At 42.2% G+C, this 21,836-nt stretch overlaps 1 protein-coding gene across 1 annotated transcript in view; it reads right to left on the bottom strand.

The window, feature by feature from the left end:
• Positions 1-4,339: 4,339 nt before the first annotated feature.
• The window catches only part of LOC142258810 (uncharacterized), a 64,018-nt gene continuing 46,521 nt past the window's right edge, over positions 4,340-21,836 (bottom strand). Inside the window, exons 13-17 of the mRNA XM_075331402.1 lie at positions 12,881-12,955; positions 12,572-12,751; positions 12,367-12,490; positions 12,170-12,283; positions 4,340-9,953 (exon numbers count right to left, since the gene is read on the bottom strand). Of these exons, the coding sequence (XP_075187517.1) occupies positions 9,079-9,953; positions 12,170-12,283; positions 12,367-12,490; positions 12,572-12,751; positions 12,881-12,955 (1,368 nt within the window). The 3' untranslated portion in view covers positions 4,340-9,078. The remainder of the gene's footprint in view (positions 9,954-12,169; positions 12,284-12,366; positions 12,491-12,571; positions 12,752-12,880; positions 12,956-21,836) is intronic.

Genomic DNA, 21,836 nt, shown 5'->3' on the forward strand with positions numbered 1-21,836 from the left:
AGGAACGAGGAACCTCTCCTTACCTGCCTTACGGCCGCTATGAGGAAGGAAGGAGGTGGGCGGGATGTTACGTCCCGCTCATCTCCGCCCCTCCGCTGCTATTGGTCGGCCGCTCAGTGACGTCGCTGTGACGCCGCACGGACCGTCCCCTTAGAAAGGAGGCGGTTCGCTGGTCACAGCGACGTCGCTGGGCAGGTAAGTATGTGTGACGCGTCTGCGCGATGTTGTGCGGCACGGGCAGCGATTTGCCCGTGTCGCATAACAGATGGGGGCGGGTACCCACGCTAGCGATATCGGTACCGATATCGCAGCGTGTAAAGTAGCCTTTAGGCTCTGTAAGAGTGAGGAATACTAGACATATGCGATTGACCATTCCATGCGATACGCACTATACCACAACCCCTTGAGGTTTGTTTTTTTCGCCTTGCCACTTAGTAGCTTCCATTAATTCTTTCCTCCTTTTCCTTCTCCTTTACCCTAATATGATGCACGTATACCTTTGAATGTACCAATGCATCCATTTATCATTGTTTTACGCATGCTGTGTTCTCTTGTGAGAAAAAACTTATTGTAATCCCTGTTTTCTCTTTCCACTATTTAGTGGTTCTAGTTTTGGTTTTTCTAATTTTTTTGTTATTTTTTATTGTGACTGAACAATGCTCACTGTATTCATTTATTTTCTGTAATTCTTTGTTTTTATATTGTTTTACATTCTTACAGTCCTTGTAAAAGACCAAAGGTGTTGGTCGAAACGTCGGACTTGTCTTATTCGCATTTCTTGATATTCTCACAAGAACACAATAAAAACACTCTCAGAAAAGCAATTTTGTAATCATTTTATTAGTGTGCCGGATTCTTTACATCTACTGGACTTATATTTTTCCGAGCACCTTAAAAAAAACCCTTTATAGTTGAGCCAGGCTTTTCTAATTTATACGACAGAACAGTGACATAAAAGGATTTGTATATGGCCCTCTAGAAGAAAAGATAGCCCTCTATGCAGACGATATTTTGCTATTTTTGGTAGACCCGGGAGCATCATTGAGCCATGCCATGCAGGTGATCAAACTGTTCGGAAAGAACTCTGGACTGTCTATAAATTGGACCAAATCAAACTTATTCCAGGTGGATGCGGGAATAGACTGGTCGGCTTCAGGTGATGAGGTTAACAGACTTGCAGTAGTGGATCGGTTTAGATATCTGGGCATACAGGTATCCCTACCAATTGTGAATTGCTTCACTATTAATCTAGTTCCTTTACTGAAGCAACTGCGTAGTAAGATAACTGCATGGAATAAGCTTTATGTATCAGTGATGGGATGGATTAACCTTATTAAAATGGTACTTATGTCCAAGATACTTTATGTGATACACAGTACTCCTATCTGGATCACTCAGAGTCACTTTAAAGAGGTTGTTTTAGAAGGGGGCCACGGGGCTTGGATCCCCTCTGTGTGAACTGAGGTGAAGATGTTAGGAAAGACCATGCTTAGCAAGCACCTATATACCATAGCTGTGGGACACTGTAGTCTCTGGGTAGCCCTCACGGAATATGAAGACATATAATCTTATTAAGAGGGGACTGTGAAGGCCTAGGCTAGGAATCGTTTGTCCACTATAATAGTATTATAATATAATATTAACCTGTATTTTGAATGTTTTATGTATTGCTTTCTACATATATCTGACTGAAATGTTGCAAGGATTGTATATGTAAACAAACTACGCTTAGGGCTAACTAATGAGTTTGTAGTCTCATAAATAAGTAAACTGACATTCTTCAATAGAACAGGTTCTTGGAAAACTGGTTAGACTCATGAATAAGCAATATTCTTGAGTAGACTTTCATCTGTTCCCAAACACACCTGAATGACTTAAAGGAATGTTGTTTTACAGGACTGTCCAAAAAGCTGTATAAAATGTTATGCTTTTTGAATACACGGGCAGAAGGCCTCCACTTCTCCCAAATAGAGACACATTTCTCTGTGTGGTCATTTTCCTGATTCATATACATCTTGTTACGGGGGGCTGTCTGATAATAAAACCCAAAGGAATATCAGACAGTCAGGGTCCACCGTGCAAAGACTCTGCTGCAGACTATGGCAGAGGATAAGGGGTATATAAGTGTGCCACTGTAAATAGTAATAGCACAAGTGCAGAGTGCAATACCTCTGTTAAACTCACAGAGGAATATAATTAGGAAATAAAGCAATTCCTCCCTTACTTGGAGAGTGTGTGGTATGGTCTCTCTTAATGGTCAGAGAGTCAAAAGCAGTGAGTGTGAAATGGCACCTACCTAGGTCCGTTCCTCTAGCGGTGCCAGGAGACGGACAGCAGCGTAAGCCGCACAAAGCTCCTACCTGCGTTCGCTCCACTAGTGTGCGAGGACATGAACCACTAGATATGGCACCTGCCTAAGTCTGCTCCACTAGTGGTGCAAAAGAGACGGACAGCAGCATAAGCCACACAAAGCTCCTACCTATCTTCGCTGCCATAGTGTGCGAGGATACGAACAACTGCCAGACGCAGTATAAGGAACGTTACCCTAGCGGCAACGTCCACCTACGAGTATAATCACAAGGCCCAGCCGGACCATGTGCCTCAGGCACCTGCCTATGTCCGCTCCACTAAGATGTAAGGATGCGGACCGCAGCCGAAGCTGTAAGGTACAAGAACGCTACCCTGCCGGTAGCGCTCACCTAGCATAGACAGAGAGATGCCTAGAAGGACGTGCACAGAGCGTCTACTCTCATGCATGAACCAAGAGAACTGAGCGCCGGGCGGCGTGCGTCAGGGTCTTATATAGACTCTGTGCCTCATCCAAGATGGAGGACACCAGAGCCAATCCGCTGCCAGAACGACAGCAATGACGTCACGCTGGCCTATCACCGAGTAAAGCGTCACAAGCACATGACCAGCGACCAATCGGCATAGAAGGTGTCAGAGACATGTGACCACGTGTCACAAGCACATTACCAGCGGCCAATCAGTTTAGAAGGTGTCAGAGACATGTGACCTCGTGTCAGCGATGATGTCACCCGCACATGTGCAATGGCTCCAAGATAGGACTTAGTCTCCAGCGCTTGCACATGTGCAGTAGCAAGAAATCCGAACATAGTCTCCAGTGCTCGCACATGTGCAGTAGCAAGAAATCAAAGCAAGAAAGAGTTCGTTACTTACTTTGCCCAGGAAGATAAGTTGGTTTATTGCATCGATGTCGAAGGTTCGATGGGTCAATTCAAAATCCAATATGATTCAGCGCAATGGCGTCTTTTTATAGATTCTTCAAAAAGAAGTGTCAAACCAGTTTTACTCCACAACGGCGGTTTTCATGCTTCCATCCCTGTAGGTCATTCCGTACACTTCAAGGAAACCTACGAGAACTTGGAATTGGTTCTTCGTAAACTTAAATATGAAGACCACGGTTGGCAAGTGTGCGGGGATTTGAAAGTCTTGTGCATGCTGCTCGGGCAACAAGTTGGGTATACCAAATACCCTTGTTTTCTGAGTCTATGGGACAGTCGAGACCGACAAAATCACTGGACCAAGAAGAATTGGCAGCCGAGGGTGCTCACAGTTGGTGAAAAAAAAATGTCTTCCGAGAAACTTTGGTTCCTCCCCATAAAGTTCTTCTACCACCTCTCCACACCACCTCTCCAGATCAAATTGGGATTGATGAAGCAATTCTTAAAATCACTTCCAAAAGATGGAGAATGCTTCAAATACTTGTTCGCCAAGTTTCCAGGCCTCTCGGAGGCAAAATTGAAGGAAGGTCTGTTCGTCGGACCAGACATTAGAAGGCTTATAGCTGATCAAGAGTTTATCAATACCATGACGCATCCTCAAAAAGAAGGGTGGATTGCATTTAAAGAGGTCGTAGAGAAATTTTTAGGCAATAACAAAGACCCTGACTACAAACAAATCGTCGGACTAATGCTGAAAGCATTTCAAGTTTTAGGTTGCCGGATGGGTTTGAAAGTGCATTTCCTCCATTCCCACCTTGACAACTTTCCTGAAAATTTGGGAGCTGTGAGTAAAGAGCAAGGTGAACGATTCCACCAAGACATTAAACAGATGGAAAGAAGATACCAGGGAAGATGGAGCATTACAATGATGGCAGACTACTGTTGGACGCTTCAGAGAGACATTAAATATGCTACTCACAAGTGTAAATGTACCAAGAGAACCCTCATAGGGAAGAAGAATCGATATAATGTGTGTTAGTGAGCTCATTGCAGTTAAAAAAATGATTTTCATGAAACATTTGTAATAAAAAATTAATTTTATGAGTCTATTTTCATTTATTTTAAGGTATTGTCTTATTTAACATAGTTACTTAAATTGTCATACAACATGATGTCCTATAACAAAACGGAGGTCATTTTCGGATTCAGTGCACTCAAAAACATAAAGATTACGTGGAATAACCAAAACAGCTCTCGAAAAAATTTTTTTTACAGATCTGTGTAAAGTTCTCAACATGTTGAAGGGAATTAAATTAGGTGATGTCCTCTTGGTGGGAGATTTTAATTTGGTCCCAGATTGTGTTTTAGATTCCACAGCTCAAGCCAGAAATTGTACCTTCTCACTTAAACATTGGTTGTTGAATAATTAATGTTTGGACACTTTTAGAAGCCTGAACTCCCAATCGTACGAATATACCTACTATTCGGATATTTACAACACAATTTCCAGAACTGACTTAATTTTAACCACCTCCCTATCGATTTCTAAATTTAAAAAAGGTACTATTCCACAAAGGACCTTTTCAGATCATTCACCAGTTTTAGGCGAAATCATCTTAAATTCTTAAGCATATAAGATTTTTTTATGGAAATGTAGTCCCTTACTGATCCATTCCTCTACCTACAAACCACAATTAGAACGAACGATAAAAAAACGACTTAATTAAAAACAACAGAGATACGATCTGTGCCACCACGGTTTGGAATGCCCATAAGGCAGTGGTGAGTGGAGAGTTAATGGGGATTTCAGCTCATTACATCAAGACAAAAAGAGAAAAAATTGAAAGTATTCAAAATAAAATTAATAGCACTGAGAAAAAACAACAGTCTTCCTATTCCATCAATTGATATTCACAAGGAACTATTAGACCTTAGGGAACAATTGAGATTGATCATACTCAAAGAGATTATGACAGATTTAACTTTTACTGGAAAATAATTTTTTACGCTTGTATTAATAAACCCACTAAGTTAATGGCCCAAAAAGAAAAACATTTAAGAATTCGAAAAAGAATTATCTCAATTAAAACTGCAATTGGCAATATTGCATATCACCCTAAAGACATATTTGATACTTTTGCCAAATATTATGAAAACTCTATAATCTTAAAAATGACCCACTTACTCCCCAGCCAACCTTGATTAATGAATTTTTGTCCAGTTTAAATCTACCAATTATTTTCAGACAATTTAACTAATTTCAATGCTCCTTTTACTGAAGAAGTCAGCAAAACAATTAACTCTATTAAATTAGGTAAATCCCCGGGTCCAGTTGGGCATACAAATGAATATTATAAATTATTTAGTCCTCTTCTTGTCCCTCATTTAACTAAAACACTTAATGAAAACTCCTCCAAAGGTTCCTTCTCCCCGGAGATGCTTCAAGCTACGATATCCCTAATCCCAAAATCTGGTGGAGATAATGAATTAATTGAGAACTACAGACCCATTTCCTTGATCAATACGGACACAAAAATTTATTCCAAATTAATAGCCAACAGATTGAAAAAGATTATCTCACATATTATAAATGAAGGTCAACTTGGTTTTGTTGAAGGGGCGTCAAACATCTGATGGAACAAGGAGGACAATCAACCTTGTCCATCAGATGGGTAAAAGTAGAACACCATCTATATTGCTAGCACTGGATGCCGAAAAGGCTTTTGATCGCGTAAACTGGCAATATCTGAGGGCGACTGTCGAAATTCAGCTATGACGGCAGTTTTATTAAGACGATTATGGCATTATACTTTATGCCAACGGCGAGAGTGTATGCTAATAATCATTTATCATCTCCCTTCAGCATAACCAACGGTACAAGACAGGGTTGACCTCTTTTTAATCTAACCATTGAGCCTTTAGAAGAATATATCAGAACTAATATTAATATTAAAGGAATCCCCACAAAAACAATACAACATAAAATAAGTTTGTATGCTGATGACATAATACTCTCCCTTCAGATGCCTTGTCCTCTATCCCTGAATTAATTATGACCCTTGAGAAATTTACTAACATATATTATAAACTAAATTCCTGCAAATCTAAGTTTCTGCATTTCCATCTCGACAATGATTCTATAAGAAAATTAAAGTCATTATATTCTTTACAGAGGAAACAAATAATATATCCTATCTGGGTATCTCGCTAACAAAAAAATCTTCACAAAATGTTAGAGTTCAATATAGAGCAACTAATTAATAAAATTAAAAAATATATACTACAATACTCCAAAATAGAGATATCTTGGCTGGGGAGGATAACAATCTTTAACATGATGATTTTACCTAAGATCATTTATCTTTTTAGAACTATACCATTATTTATTCCATTATACCATTTGTTAAAGCTTCAAATAATAATAATAATAATAATAATAATAATTTTATTCATTTATATAGCGCTATTAATTCCATAGCACTTTTACATACATTGGCAACACTGTCCCCATTGGGGCTCACAATCTAGAGTCCCTATCTGTATGTCTATATCTGGGACAACAAGCGAGGTAGAATTTCTAAATCTATATTAATAAAACACAAGAAAAAGGGAGGATTGGGGGTTCCAGACTTTGTCAAATATTACATGACCTTTCTCGATCAAAAACAGCCAAAAGTGGATACAAAATTCTCATCATTTCCCTTGGATGGATTTAGAACTTTCTTCCAATAATTATAGACCCCTCAAAAGTCTCCTTTCACATTTTAATAATCCTTCCCTTCCTCTTCCAGAATGTCCCACATTACTAGCCACCATTAACGCTTGGAAATTTTTGTTAAAACAAACCCCCCAAAGTAAGTAAATATTTGCAAATTAAACATTTCTCACTCAACTTTTTGGCATTAATGGTAGACATAGAAATTTCCAGCACATGGCATTCCCTGAATTGAAAAGGGTAAGTTACATTCATGATGGTAAGGATTTTATTTCTTATTTTGACATCAGAATAAAGCATAAGATTTCTGACTCTGAATTCAAGATTCTCATGTCCTTAAGAGTCATCGTTAGGAAAATCCTTTTAAATAGAAGTCCTCTTCATGAATCTTTTGACCCATTACTCTGCAATTCTGGTAACGCATTGATTTGGAGCACAAGAAATATTTATCATTATTTAGTAACAGACATACATTTTGTAAAACTAAAATATATGACAGATTGGAAGAAAGGTTATTCAGCAACAATTTCCACAGGATAATTGGCAATTTTCACTGCAGGCAACTAATTTCTCTTCTATTTGCGCTTCTCTTCTGGAAACCCATTATAAATCACTCTCTCGTTGGTATTATACCACATTAAGATTACATCAATTCAATACTACCAACTCTTCATTATGCTGGAGGAATTGCGGAGGGGTCGGAAATTTACTTAATATTTTTTGGGAATGTCCAATATTAAAAATCTTATGGAAGGAAGTTTCTAGTCTAATAAATAGAATTATGAATTTCAATATAGTTTTGACTCCACAATTGGCTCTCCTTTCATTAGATTTAGACCTATTAGATCCATCCTTTTATTCATTTTTTCCTTACCACTAAATCATTAATTGCAGGCCAATGGAAGAATCCCCTCCCTCCAAACATTTCCCAAATAATTAATTTGATGGCCCAACATAATGAGTTTGAAAAATATCACGCAACTCTAAACAATTTTTTCCCCAAGTATTATAGGCAATAGAATCTCTGGAACGATTTTCACCAAAGTACAACATAATACATCAAATACTTATTTGCTCTCTAGTTTGAATTGAATCTCCTCCAATTACTTTCTTTTAGAAATATAATTTCCTCATCTTTCATGGTCTTCTTTATATCAAATATAATTATCGGTTTGTTATTCATAGTATTATATGTATTAGTCTAGAGTTGTTTTAGGCTTAGAAGTTTATTTATTAAGGTTCTCCTATACCCTATACCCTCCCTATTCCCTTTCCCCACCTTCCAGACACCCCTAATAAATTCATTCAACTCTCCCACACACCTACTTTTCTTATATTTTCCTACCCCCTTATCCTTCGACACTTGTTTGATACCGAATCTAGATCGCAAATGAAATATTTCTATAATACTTTGTTCTACTTGTTTGACATCTTACTTTTATTCCCTTCCCTCATATATTATATAACCCTGTGAATAAAAATATTTTAATCATAACAGTGCGTCATAACCACATTTTTTGCTTCAATCTTTTTCCCTATTTTCCTCCTACAAAACCTAGGTGTGTCTTATGGTCCGAAAAATACGATAGGTTTAAAAAGAAAGAAAAAGGGGGCTTTACACGCTGCGATCTCGCTAGCGAGATTGTAAGCGATTGTACCCGCCACCGTCGGTTGAGCGACACAGGCATATCGCTGCTCGTGTCGCACAAACTCGCTTGCCCCCGTCACACGTACTTACCTGCCCTGCGACGTCACATGGCAGGCGGCCAATAGAAGCGGAGGGGCGGAGATGAGCGGGACGTAAACATCCCGCCCACCTCCTTCCTTCCGCATAGCTGGTGGAGGCAGGTAAGGGATGTTCCTCACTCCTGCAGTGTCACACATAGCGATATGTGCTGCCGCAGGAACGAGGAACAACATTGCTAAGGAGAGGTAAACGATTTTTTTGTTTTAGGACGACCTCTCCGCGGCAAACAATTTTTGCTGCTTTTGCGATCGTTTTAGGTCGCACATAACTATTACACGCTACGATATCGTTAATGACGCCGGATGTGCGTCACAAACAACGTGACCCCGACGATAAAACATTAACGATATCGTAGCGTGTAAAGCCCCCTTCACTTGAGCATTTTCTGATGGGTGGCAAGACTTGATTTACCAGTTAAACATTTCACTTATTCACAATATGAATAAGGTTCCTTCCCCGTGTGGCTTCTTCACATGTTTAATAAGATCTGATTTATGAGAATAACATTTTCCACATTCAGAACATAAAAATGGTTTATCCCCTGTGTGAATTTTTCCATGGTCAATAAGAGTTGATTTCCTAGTAAAACATGAGAATGGCTTCTCCCCTGTGTGAGATCTTTGATGCCTAACAAGATGTGATTTCTGAATAAAACACTTACCACATTCTGAACATGAAAATGGCCTCTCCCCTGTGTGAATTCTTTGATGCTCAACAAGATCTGATTTCCGAATAAAACATTTCCCACACTCTGAACATGAGAATGGCTTCTCCCCTGTGTGAATTTTCTGATGATTAACAAAAAGTGATCTATGAGTAAAACATTTCCCACACTCTGAACATGAGAATGGCTTCTCCCCTGTGTGAATTTTCTGATGTCTAACAAGGTTTGATTTCTGAATAAAACATTTTCCACACTCTGAACATGAAAATGGCTTCTCCCCTGTGTGAATTTTCTGATGTCTAGCAAGTTCTGATTTCCGAATAAAAAATTTCCCACACTCTGAACACAAATATGGCTTCTCCCTTTTGTGAATTCTGTTATGTATAACAAGATCTGATTTCTGAGTAAAACATTTACTGCATTCTGAGCATGTAAATGGCTTCTCCCTGATGTGAGTTTTTTGATGATCGGAATTTTGGACTAGTTTGAAAAGATGAGACGATAGAGCTTTCCGAGGAAGGACTGGAGGTATATCTGGGACAACAGCATGCTCTTCATATTTATCATGTGTGATACTTTGATCATCTGTTTTAAATTCTGAAGATATTAGAGGTTCATCCAAACTCCTGATACAGTCATCTGCTAAAAATAAACACAATGTTATTATTTTATAATGATATTATCTTGAAAGTACATTTATTTTTTTAAACCATAACATCAGAAATTAAATTAGGAAAAAATGTATTCTGAATCTGTTTTCCAATTTCGACATCTAAAGGCCCCGTTACACGCAACGACGTATCTAACATATATCGCCGGGGTCACGGATTCTGTGACGCACATCTGGCATCGTTAGCGACGTCATTGCGTGTGACACCAACGAGCGGCCATTAACGATGGAATATACTCACCAAATCGTCCATCGTTGACACATAGTTCATTTTCAAGAAATCGTTGATTGTTGAGGACGCAGGTTGTTCGTCGGTCCCGAGGCAGCACACATCGCTATGTCTGACACCTCGGAAAAGACGTACTACAGCTGACCTGCGGCCGCCGGCAATGAGGAAGGAAGTAGGTGGGCGGGATGTTACGGCCGCTCATCTCCGCCCCTCCGCTTCTATTGGGTGGTCGTTTAGTGACGCTGCATGAACCGCCCCCTTAGAAAGGAGGCGGTTCGCCAACCACAGCGACGTCGCTTGGCAGGTAAGTCCGTGTGACGGCTCCTAACGATATTGTGCGGCCATGGGCAGCAATTTGCCCGTGACGCACAAACGACAGGGGCGGGTACGCTCGCTAGCGATATCTCTAGCGATATCGCTGCGTGTAAAGCCCCCTTTAGAGTTACATCTTCGTTAATTCGCATCTCCCATTCCTAGCACCAGTTCTCTGGAATGTGCTGCAGTAAATAATCTGATTGAGTTTCACAATGTGACTGCAGGATAGTGAGGGACAGGGGGCTCCTATACTGTCCCTGATGCTAGGGGACCCTAAGCTATTCCTAACCTCTAGATTACCCCTAAAGGAGGAGATGCCAGAGTCCTGTGCCTTACTATTCGCCTGACCAAATCTAATCTGTTATCCCTTTGGAAAGGAAGGGACAGGACTATGATGGAAACACAGATTAAGCCAGACGGGAAACAGAAATTAAGACAGACAGGACACATTGCAAGTCACAAAATAAACAGTGAGAGACTAAAGAGAAAAGAAAGAGCAGAAAGGTAGCAACAAAAAGACAACAAGGGTTTACACTACAACAGCTCATAGTAATAATGCACAACCACTGGTAAGTCTGGATTAAAACACCTCACTAGAAAAGTATAGGTAAACTATAGCTGGCATTAATGAGATAGTGCAGCCAGCATATACAGAGGGGGAGCGAACAATACTTTCCTCTCTACAGCATGTGATCAAAAACATTAACAAACAGCCCTGCAGAGAATAACTCTTGCTAGCCTGCCCAAGCCTGTGGTTCAGTGCCTGCGTCTCCTTGCGCTGCTCACAAACATCAGAGAAGTTAACATGCACGCTGTGCCGAAGTCTTGCGCATGCGCAGTTATCATAGGCCACTATCGCGGGCCTGTGCAGAAACTATCCCTCGTGCGCGCCGGGAATGTATTTGCTCAGGCATGAGATTATGGGCGGCACTGTGCTTGACACATGGCACAGTGTGGAGGATGACGGGACCGTTGTCATCATGTCAAATCAGCACAGGGGACGACGTACAGCGGCAGGAGGGGGGGGGGGAACGAAAGAGAAATAGAGCCCACCCACCGAAAAAAATTACATACGAAAAGGTGATATCTTATAAAGTTGTTTTGGCGGTCTGAAAAGGGGGCCAGAAACAAGGCGCACATTCATAGAATGCAGCCCAGGAGCTACAGAAGGTGGTATTTTTAGTTGCATAGGGAAATATCTGGTGACAGGTATCCTTTAATTACATCATGTCACATGACTCTGAAGTCATCAAAGGTCCTTAAACAATCAACCTCAGAATACAACTGATGAAGACCCTAAGAGAGTGGGGATCCTGAGAAATTGGCAGTTTGACTCCTTCCAACAGTGGCCCTGACTGTAACTAGGGCTTATTTTTGGAGTAGGGCTTATATTTCAAGCATTCTCCAAAAATCTCATAAAATCATGCTAGGGCTTATTTTTGGAGTAGGTTGTCTATTTGGGGAAACAGGGTATTCATGAACCCTCTGCAGGTCTTTGAGTTGCCTTCATAATGACATAGAGAATGCACTAGAAACATACAGCAGAAGAAGCAAAGAAAATACAGCTGAAAAAAAACAAAGCAGAAAACCTGAAAATGTAAACACAAAATTAGTTCAGAAAGTACATGAGTAGATATCTCTTACAGGATAAAGATGGAGAAAACACATCCTGGGGAACATCAGGATCTTCTTGTTTACAGTCCTGTGGGAGAAGAGGACAGGGACATCTCTCTGGTGTTGTCCTCTTACGGGATAGAACTGGAGGAGACACATACAGGGACTGAATTCATTCCTTACATACAGGTAATTATAGGCCGTGTGTATTTAGTCCTGTCTATTACCTGGTGATGTGAGGGGCTGGGGATCCTCCATCATGACATTCTTGTACAGATCTTTGTGTCCTTCTAAATACTCCCACTCCTCCATGGAGAAATAGACGGTGACGTCCTGACACCTTATAGGAACCTGACACATACAATGATACCGTCACCCCCGATCCCTTCATAGCGTTACTGTATAATGTCCCAGCATTCCCAGCAGTGTCACCTCTCCAGTCAGCAGCTCAATCATCTTGTAGGTGAGTTCTAGGATCTTCTGGTCATTGATGTCCTCATGTATCGGGGGGTGAGGTGGAGGCCCCGTGATTGGGCTCAGGGGTCTTCCCCATCCCTCAGACACAGGGGCCTGACAGCGCTCACTAGAGGTCTTCTTCACTACTGTGTAATCCTGGTTATGGAGAGACACAGTAATAAATCTCACTCCAGACATTTCCAGAGTCCTCAGCTCTCCAGTTCTGTCCATCTGTTATTCCCATAGATAAGAATGATGTAATGTGACGTCATCAGAATCTCTCACCTCTCCAGTAAGCCGGAAGAGGATCTCTAGGGTGAGGTGTAATATCCTCTCCGCCATCTTGTCCCTGTCCTTATCCATCCTTCATGGGGCAATCAGGAGAATTCTCTTCTATAGAAGATCTCCACTGAGAGGATTCGATATTGTAGGGACCTGAATGGGGAGAAGATGACGATGGAACATCATAAAGAATCCACTGTAATAATACAATTACTGGATATACAAGAAATCTCCTTCACTATAGGGAAAATCCTGAGAATATAACAAGATGGAGAGGACATTTCCCAGTACAGAGGCCGGAATATCAGCAGAATGTATGTGACCGAGACAGATAGAGCCGCGCTATTATATCTGAAGAGCAGAGAGAGAAACCTCCCCGCCCCAAATAGTCTCAGAGCTGAAGGGGTTAATGCCGCCTGCCCCAGTAATGGGGAATCTCCACACACCTCCACCTGCAGAGCCGCACACTAGATATATGGCTGCTCTGTGCTTACAGGACCTGTGATGATGTCACATGGAGGGGAGGAGCCTGGGGTCACATGATCAGCTCCTCAGTGTATGTTAGTCGTGGTTTCACAGTTGGCAGCGTTGTGATGTAACGCTCTGAATTGATTGTTTCTCCACGTTGTAGGAAATCCCCATGGATTTCCCGGCTGAGGACGGGGTCTTGAATGTCTTTTTCTGGCCCGAGCCTTTGTGCTGATATTCCATGGACTGACGTTTCGGTGTCCGTAGTGGTGTACACAAGTTTCGTCTCCTGTCACTATTGAATGCAGAAAGGCGTCACCTTCATTCTCGTAACGTGAGAGGATTTCCTGGTAAATGTCCATTCTGTGGCTTTCATATCAGACGTCAGCATCCGGGGCGGCCATCGTGCACAGATCTTCCCATAACCAAGCAGAGCAATAATGTGACTACACGTTCCTGTGAAATGCCGATTGTGCTTACAATTTCTCTCTGAGTGATACGACCATCATCCGGAATCTGTCTACATTTCCATCTGTAACTTCGTGGTTGCTGTCACAGGACGTCCAACTCTTTCTTTGTCACACAAGTCAGACGTTCCCGCCTCACCATCTTTAATCTTACTACTGGCCCAACGACGCACAGTGCACATCAGCACAATCACCATACATGGCTTGTATTCTCTGATGGATCTCCTTTGGGGTGACACCTTCTGCTGTCAGGAATTCAATGACCGCACGTTGCCTAAATCACATTGACCGACCGCCTGCACAGGATCCATTCTTTACACTGTAACAACACAACCATTCATTGTAAGGTTTCCCGCCAACTGGAGCTGTAGAGGAGAGTCTAATGAACAGTCCAGTACCTGCCTCATACCAGCGCTGCCATCTGTGAGGAGTTATGAAGGTAGAGGCATTACTTTTCATTTAACCCTCATATTATTATGTTTTTGGCCTTACAGCCCCATTTCTCTGACCTGCGCTCAGTCCCGGGGTTCTGACGCGCTCTGTGTTGTAGATTTGGGGCGTCTCGGTAGACGTTTCTCCAGGCCTCTCCCTTAGACCGTGCTCACAGTGTTGTATATTCTCTCATGCATCAGACTCTAGTGTGGAGCCGAGTGTCATTCACTATAATTAGATTCCGTCATATACAAGAATCGGATAAAAGTGCGGGGAAGATGGAGAGATTAAAGGGTTTATCCTGCGCTTTTTTTTAACTATTAGGCTACAGAGATACCTGTAGAGGAGAGGAGCTCACAGCAGAGCAGGTAAATAGTTGGTGTCCACCTGCTCTGCTGTGAGCTCCTCTCTCTTTGCACAAAGGTCATGTTACATAATTACATAGGTTGAAAAAAGACCTAGGTCCATCTAGATCAACCTTTCTCCACCAATTATACATTTTGTCATTAAGTCATTTATAACCGACAATGTTGTGTTTACTGAGGAAATCATCCAGCCCCTTTTTAAAAGCTGTTATAGTATCTGCCATTACTACCTCTTGTGGTAGGGCATTCCACAGTCTGACTGCTCTAACTGTAAAGAACCCTTTCCTATTTAGCTGCCGGAATCGCTTTTCTTCCACTCGCAGCGAATGCCCCATGGTCCTTAGTATTATCTTTGGAAGGAATAAGTAATGTGCCAGTTCTTTATATTGACCACACATGTATTTATACATATAAGGTCTGTTTCACACGTCAGTGAAAAACACAGACGTTTTCCACTGTTAAAAACGCCTATGTCCCTCCGTGTGATTCACAGCACACGTGGGTTGTCCATGTGCAATCCGTGATACGTACTCCATGGTTTCATATGGACATAAACTCACCTGTCCTACTGGCCATGGTGCTGAACTCTCCAGCTCTGCAGCATCTGGCCCCCGCTGTCTCTCACCTCTGCAGCTAATTGCGGGTTGGCTCTGGCCAATTCATAAATATGCATGCCATAATGAGCCGGCCAGGAAGCTGCAGAGAGCAGAGGCTGAACAGAGCATCGCTGGAGCCGGGTGAGTTGAAAATGCTTTTTATTTTCAATGTCCGTATTTTTCTGGTACGTGTTTCACAGATCACACCATAGTGTGGTCCGTGGGATATCAGTGATGCCAGAAAAAAACAGACTTGTCTCCGTGCGGCAATCACGGACACGCGTGTACGCTTCACGGAGACACGGTCAGTGAAAAGTCACTGATGTGTGCGCAGACCAACTGATTATAATAGGTCTGCGTATGTCCATGATTCTGGTATATATATAAAAAAAAAGCACATACATACCAGAATCACTAACATCTGAAACAGGCCTTAATGAGATCTCCTCTGAGACGTCTTTTTTTCTACGTTAAACAGATCTAATTTTTGCAACCTCTCATCATATGGGAGGCCTTCCATTCTTTGTAGTCTAGTTACCTGCCTTTGAACTGACTCTAACTTCTGAATGTTCTTTTCAAAATATGAAGCCAAAAACTGGATCCATATTCTAGATGTGGCCTTACAAGAGATTTATAGACAGGTAAAAATATGTTGGGATCACGGGATCTAATCTTTCTTTTTATACACCCTAAAATCTTGCTTGCTTTAGCAGCTGCTGCCTGACATTGAGTGCTGCTGCTCAGCTTATTTGTAATGAGAATACCCAAGTCCTTCTCCTGCTCTGTTGTCCTGAGTTTACTTCCATTTAATATATATGCAGCTATAGGATTACTCCGTCCTAGGTTTATTACTTTACATTTATCAACATTAAATCTCATTTGACAAGTGTCTGCCCATTCCAATATATTATCCAGATTGTTTTGTAATATTGTACTATCAAGGTCAGTTTTTAATATCCTACATAGTTTGGTGTTATTAGCAAAGATTTAAACTTTACTATCAATCCCATCCACAAGATCATTAATAAAAAGATTAAAAAGGAGCTGTCCTAGCACAGATCCCTGCGGTAACCCACTACTTACTATAGCCCATGTAGAGAATATACCATTTATGACTACTCTTTGTTTCCTATCTTTTAGCCAATTCCTTACCCAGTTGTATTTAGTTTCCCCTAGTCCTTGCTTCTGCAGCTTCGGTATAAGGCTATTATGTGGTACAGTATCAAATGCCTTTGCAAAGTCCAAATAAATCACATCAGCTGCATTACCAATATCCAGATTTGCACTTACCTCCTCATAGAACCCCAAAATATTACTTAGACATGACTTATCTTTCATGAATCCATGCTGTCTGTCAGTTACTACATTATTTTCTGCAATATATTTTTACATGTCATCCCATAAAATGCACTCAAAAACTTTGCATACTACTGATGTCAGGCTTACTGGACGGTAGATGCCTGGATTCTCCCTCTTACCTTTCTTAAATATCGGTACCACATTAGCAATCCTCCAATCCTGAGGAACCAATCTTGGTACAAGTGAGTCTAAGAAGATGCGATACAGTGGTCTGTCAATTACTGAGCTCAATTCCCTCAATATTCTGGCCCAGGGGATTTGTCAATATTTAATTTACTCAGACGCAGGCGTACTTCTTCTTGTGTTAAATTAATATCAGGTGGTGAACTTTGTTTTTTGACTTGTTGAATGTTCCCTGGAACAGTCTGTTCCTTGGTTAACACAGATGAAAAGTTACTGTTTCATATCTCAGTGTTTTCTTTGTCTTCTATAATTAACTGGTTACTGTATTTTAAGGAACACATACCATCCTTTGTTTTCCTTTCGGCATTAATGTATTTATAGAAAATGTCGGATTTATTTTAATGCCCTTGTCGATTTTTGTTTCAGTAGCTAATTTTGCTTGCTTGATTTCTTTTTTACATTTCCTATTGAAATCCTTATACTCCTAAAAATTATATTTCTGTATTTGCAGCCTTCAAGATTTTGAATGCTATTTGTTTTTATGTTATTATACTTTGTACTGTCTTATTTATCCATAGTGGTTTCTTTTTATTCCTGGACATTTTATTACCACACTTAAGCTTTTCCTTTAATTTGTTGAAATCAGCTTTCCTAAAATTTTAGGTTTTAGCATTTCCCCTTTCAAATGCTCTATTGAATATTACCATATTATGATTGCTGGTGCCCAAGTGCTCCCAGACCTGTAGATCTGAAATTATATCTGGTCTATTTGACAGGACCAGATCTAGCAAATTATCTCCCTTTGTCGGTTCATCTACCATCTGAGAGAGGAAATTGTCTTGAATTGTAGATAAGAACTTACAACTTTTAGCACAACCAGAAGATTCTATGTCCCACTGAATTTCTGCAGAGTTGAAATCCCGCCTAATAATAAGGACCCGATTATTATTATTATTATTATTATTTGATGCCTTTTCAATTTGTTGCAGCATTTCACCCACTACCTGTTCAGGTATGTTAGGTGGCTTATAGCAAACTCCAATTAGTAGCTTTCCGTTATTCCCCTCCCCCTGTACATTTACCCAAAATGACTCTACATTGTTGCAGCTCCCCCCAATGTCGTTATTGAGCTCAGGTCTTAGGTTAGATTTGATAAATATACACACTCCTCCACCTTTTTTGTCTTTCCTGTCTTTCATGAATGTAGTATAACCCTCTATGTTTGTCACCCAGTCATGGCTCTCATCCAGTTTCCGTTATGCACACCACATCATAATCCTTGCTTGATATCAGTCTCCAATTGATTCATTTTCTTTGCAAGACTTCTTGCATTTGCCAGTAGACATTTAATAGTATTAACACATTACTTACTCCTTGCCTCCCTACTTTCCTTGCATGTCCCAGCCTCCCAACCTTCATTGACCCCTACTGTCTCACTGTCTCTATCTGCTCTATCCCCTTATTTGCTCCACTACTCTCCCTACCCTTCCTCTCCCAAATCCTAGTTTAAAAGCTCCTGCATTCTTCTGACCATTTTCTCCCCCAGCACAGCTGCACCCTCCCCATTGAGGTGCAGCCCGTCCCTACCGTAGAACCTGTAGCTGACTAAGAAGTCGGCCCAGTTTTCCATGAACCCAAACCCTTCCTTCCTGCACCAATTTCTAAGCCACATATTTATCTCCCTAAGCTCCCGTTGTCTTTCTAGTGACACTCATAGCACTGGTAGTATTTCTGAAAACACCACCTTGGAGGTCCTGGACTTCAGCTTCTCTCTTAGTTCCCTCTAATCATTTTTAAGGACCTTCCACCTGCCTCTAACTTTGTCATTAGTACCAATGTGCACCATGACCGCTGGGTTTTCCCCAGCCCCACCCAGCAATCTGTCTATCCGATCCACAATATGCCAAACCCGAGCACCCGGCAGAAAACACACTGTTCGGCATTCACGGTCTCGACAACAAAAGACCTTGTCTGTCCGCCTAGTTATAGAGTCCTCTACCACCACCATCCATCTGGCTTTTGCTGTACTCCTATTTCCCTCCTTCCTACAGCAGTCGTTTTCCTAGTTACTAGTAGCAACGTCCTGCTGTAGTGATCCTAGTCCTGGCCCTTCATTCCTAATATCAGCCACACAGGCATATTTATTAGGCTGTGCCAGATCAGGACTTGGCTCCCTGACACTTTTCCCCCTACCTCTGCTTCTGTTACCCAGCTACCTACCTCTGGGTCCTGACCTTCCCCACCTCCACCCTCCTCCATAGCACTGGCCCCAGCCAGAGCCGCTCAGTGAGCTCTAAACTCCTCTCCAGGTTTGCAATGCCCCTGAGTGTTGTGAGCTGCATATTTAGATCAGTTACCTGGGCTTCCAAATATGTAACACGCTGACATCGAGAGCAGACATATTCACCCTCGAACGGCTGCTCAAGGCAGGCATACATCTGACAAGGCACACACCTGGCAGCATTGTCCATGGAGCCGCTATTAATGGGGATGAACATCACAGAAAAAAGCAAAAAACAATGGGAAACTTGTAAGGAAAACTCCAAACTATAATATTGTGCTTATACTATGCACTTCCCGGCCCCCTCAGACTTTACTGCCCCTCACAAGCTCAGTGACCCTCGCTTACTGTGGCCGGGGTAAATAGTTCTGGAACAATCTAGAAACAGCTGTGGCCACTGCCCCCTCAGACTTCACTGCTCATCCCTGGATTTCCAGGATATCTGCTCCATGTCCGTCCACGGCTTCCAGGATGTGTCCTGTCTACATACAGCCTCCATTACCTCACTGTGACCCCCTGACATAACCTCCCCTCACCCAGCACCATGACACCTAGCACAGCAGAGCCCTGCATACACTGAGGAGCTGACCATGTGACCCCTGACTCCTCCCCTCCATGTGACATCATCACAGGTCCTGTAAGCACAGAGCAGCCAGCCATATATCCGGTGTGCGGCTCTGCAGGTGGAGGTGTGTGGAGATTCCCCATTACTGGGCACAGGCGGCATTAACCCCTTCAGCTATGAGACTTTCTTGGCGTTTTTCTTTTTTGATTTTGTTTTTTCAGACGCCCCAACTATGAGAGGCCGGAAGTGAGGAAACCCGTCTGCCCTCAGTCCTCAGCCCCTTTCTGCCCTCAGTCCTCAGCCCCTTTCTGCCCTCAGTCCTCGGCCCCTTTCTGCCCTCAGTCCTCGGCCCCTTTCTGCTCTCGGTCCTCGGCCCCTTTCTGCCCTCGGTCCTCGGCCCCTTTCTGCTCTCGGTCCTCGGCCCCTTTTTGCTCTCGGTCCTCAGCCCCTTTCTGCCCTCAGTCCTCGGCCCCTTTCTACCCTCGGTCCCCGGCCCCTTTCAGTCCTCAGGCCCTTTCTGCCCTCAGTCCTCGGCCCCTTTCTGCCCTCAGTCCTCGGCCCCTTTCTGCCCTCAGTCCTCGGCCCCTTTCTGCCCTCAGTCCTCGGCCCCTTTCTGCCCTCAGTCCTCGGCCCCTTTCTGCCCTCAGTCCTCAGCCCCTTTCTGCCCTCACTCCTCGGCTCCTTTCTGACCTCGGTCTTCTGTCCCTTTCTGCCCCCCACACAGTATAATGCTCCCCCAGAATGTTTTCATTATATGTTTCCCCTTATTCTCTCCAGTAATTGTATTATTACAGCGGATTCTTTATGATGTTACATCGTCACCTTCTCCCCATTCAGGTCCCTACAATATCGGATCCTCTCAGTGGAGATCTTCTATAGAAGAGAATTCTCCTGATTGCCCCGTGAAGGATGGATATGGACAGGGACAAGATGGCGGAGAGGATATTACACCTCACCCTAGAGATCCTCTTCCGGATTACTGGAGAGGTGAGAGATTCTGATGACGTCACATTACATCATTCTTATCTATGGGAATAACAGATGGACAGAACTGGAGAGGTGAGGACTCTGGAAATGTCTGGAGTGAGATTTATTACTGTGTCTCTCCATAACCAGGATTACACAGTAGTGAAGAAGACCTCTAGTGAGCGCTGTCAGGCCCCTGTGTCTGAGGGATGGGGAAGACCCCTGAGCCCAATCACGGGGCCTCCACCTCACCCCCCGATACATGAGGACATCAATGACCAGAAGATCCTAGAACTCACCTACAAGATGATTGAGCTGCTGACTGGAGAGGTGACACTGCTGGGAATGCTGGGACATTATACAGTAATGCTATGAAGGGATCGGGGGTGACGGTATCATTGTATGTGTCAGGTTCCTATAAGGTGTCAGGACGTCACCGTCTATTTCTCCATGGAGGAGTGGGAGTATTTAGAAGGACACAAAGATCTGTACAAGGACGTCATGATGGAGGCTCCCCAGCCCCTCACATCACCAGGTAATAGACAGGACTAAATACACACGGCCTATAATTATCTGTATGTAAGGAATGAATTCAGCCCCTGTATGTGTCTCCTCCAGGTCTATCCAGTAAGAGGACAACACCAGAGAGATGTCCCCGTCCTCTTCTCCCACAGGACTGTAAACAAGAAGATCCCGATGTTCCTCAGGATGTGTCTCCTCCAGCTCTATCCAGTAAGAGATATCTACTCATGTACTTTCTTCACTAATTTTGTGTTTACATTTTTTTACTTTCTGCTCTGGTTTTTTCAGCTGTATTTTCTTTGCTTCTGCTTCTTCTGCTGTTTGTTTCTAGTGTCTTCTCTATGTCGTTATGATGAAACTCAAAGATTTACAGAGGGTTCATGAATACCCTGTTTTCCTGAAAATAAGATGTACCCCAAAAATAAGCAGTAGCACAATTTTATGAGATTAAAAATAAGCCCTAGTTACAGTCAGGGCCAGCTTTGGGAGGAGTCAAACTGTGCAATTTCTCAGGATCCCCACTCTCTTTAGAGTCCCCATCAGTTGTATTCTAAGATTGATTAAAGGGAAGGTGTCATCCAAAAAAAAAAAATTTCAATAGCTGAAAAAATGTAAAGTATTAATGTTTTAATGTTTTTTTGTAGATATTATTATTTGTTTTTAATTGAGCACAATATAAAAAAAGATATAAAAAGTTTGATATTTTCCACTCTTAAACACTAGGGGGAGCAGCTGCTGAAGTCTTACAAAAATCCTACTGTAGAAATAGCCTGGATTACAGCTGCAGTAAAAGTGGGCGGAGTCTGCTCTCCTGT

The sequence above is a fragment of the Anomaloglossus baeobatrachus genome (assembly GCF_048569485.1).
Source record: "Anomaloglossus baeobatrachus isolate aAnoBae1 chromosome 5 unlocalized genomic scaffold, aAnoBae1.hap1 SUPER_5_unloc_12, whole genome shotgun sequence".
Taxonomy (NCBI): Eukaryota; Metazoa; Chordata; class Amphibia; order Anura; family Aromobatidae; genus Anomaloglossus; species Anomaloglossus baeobatrachus.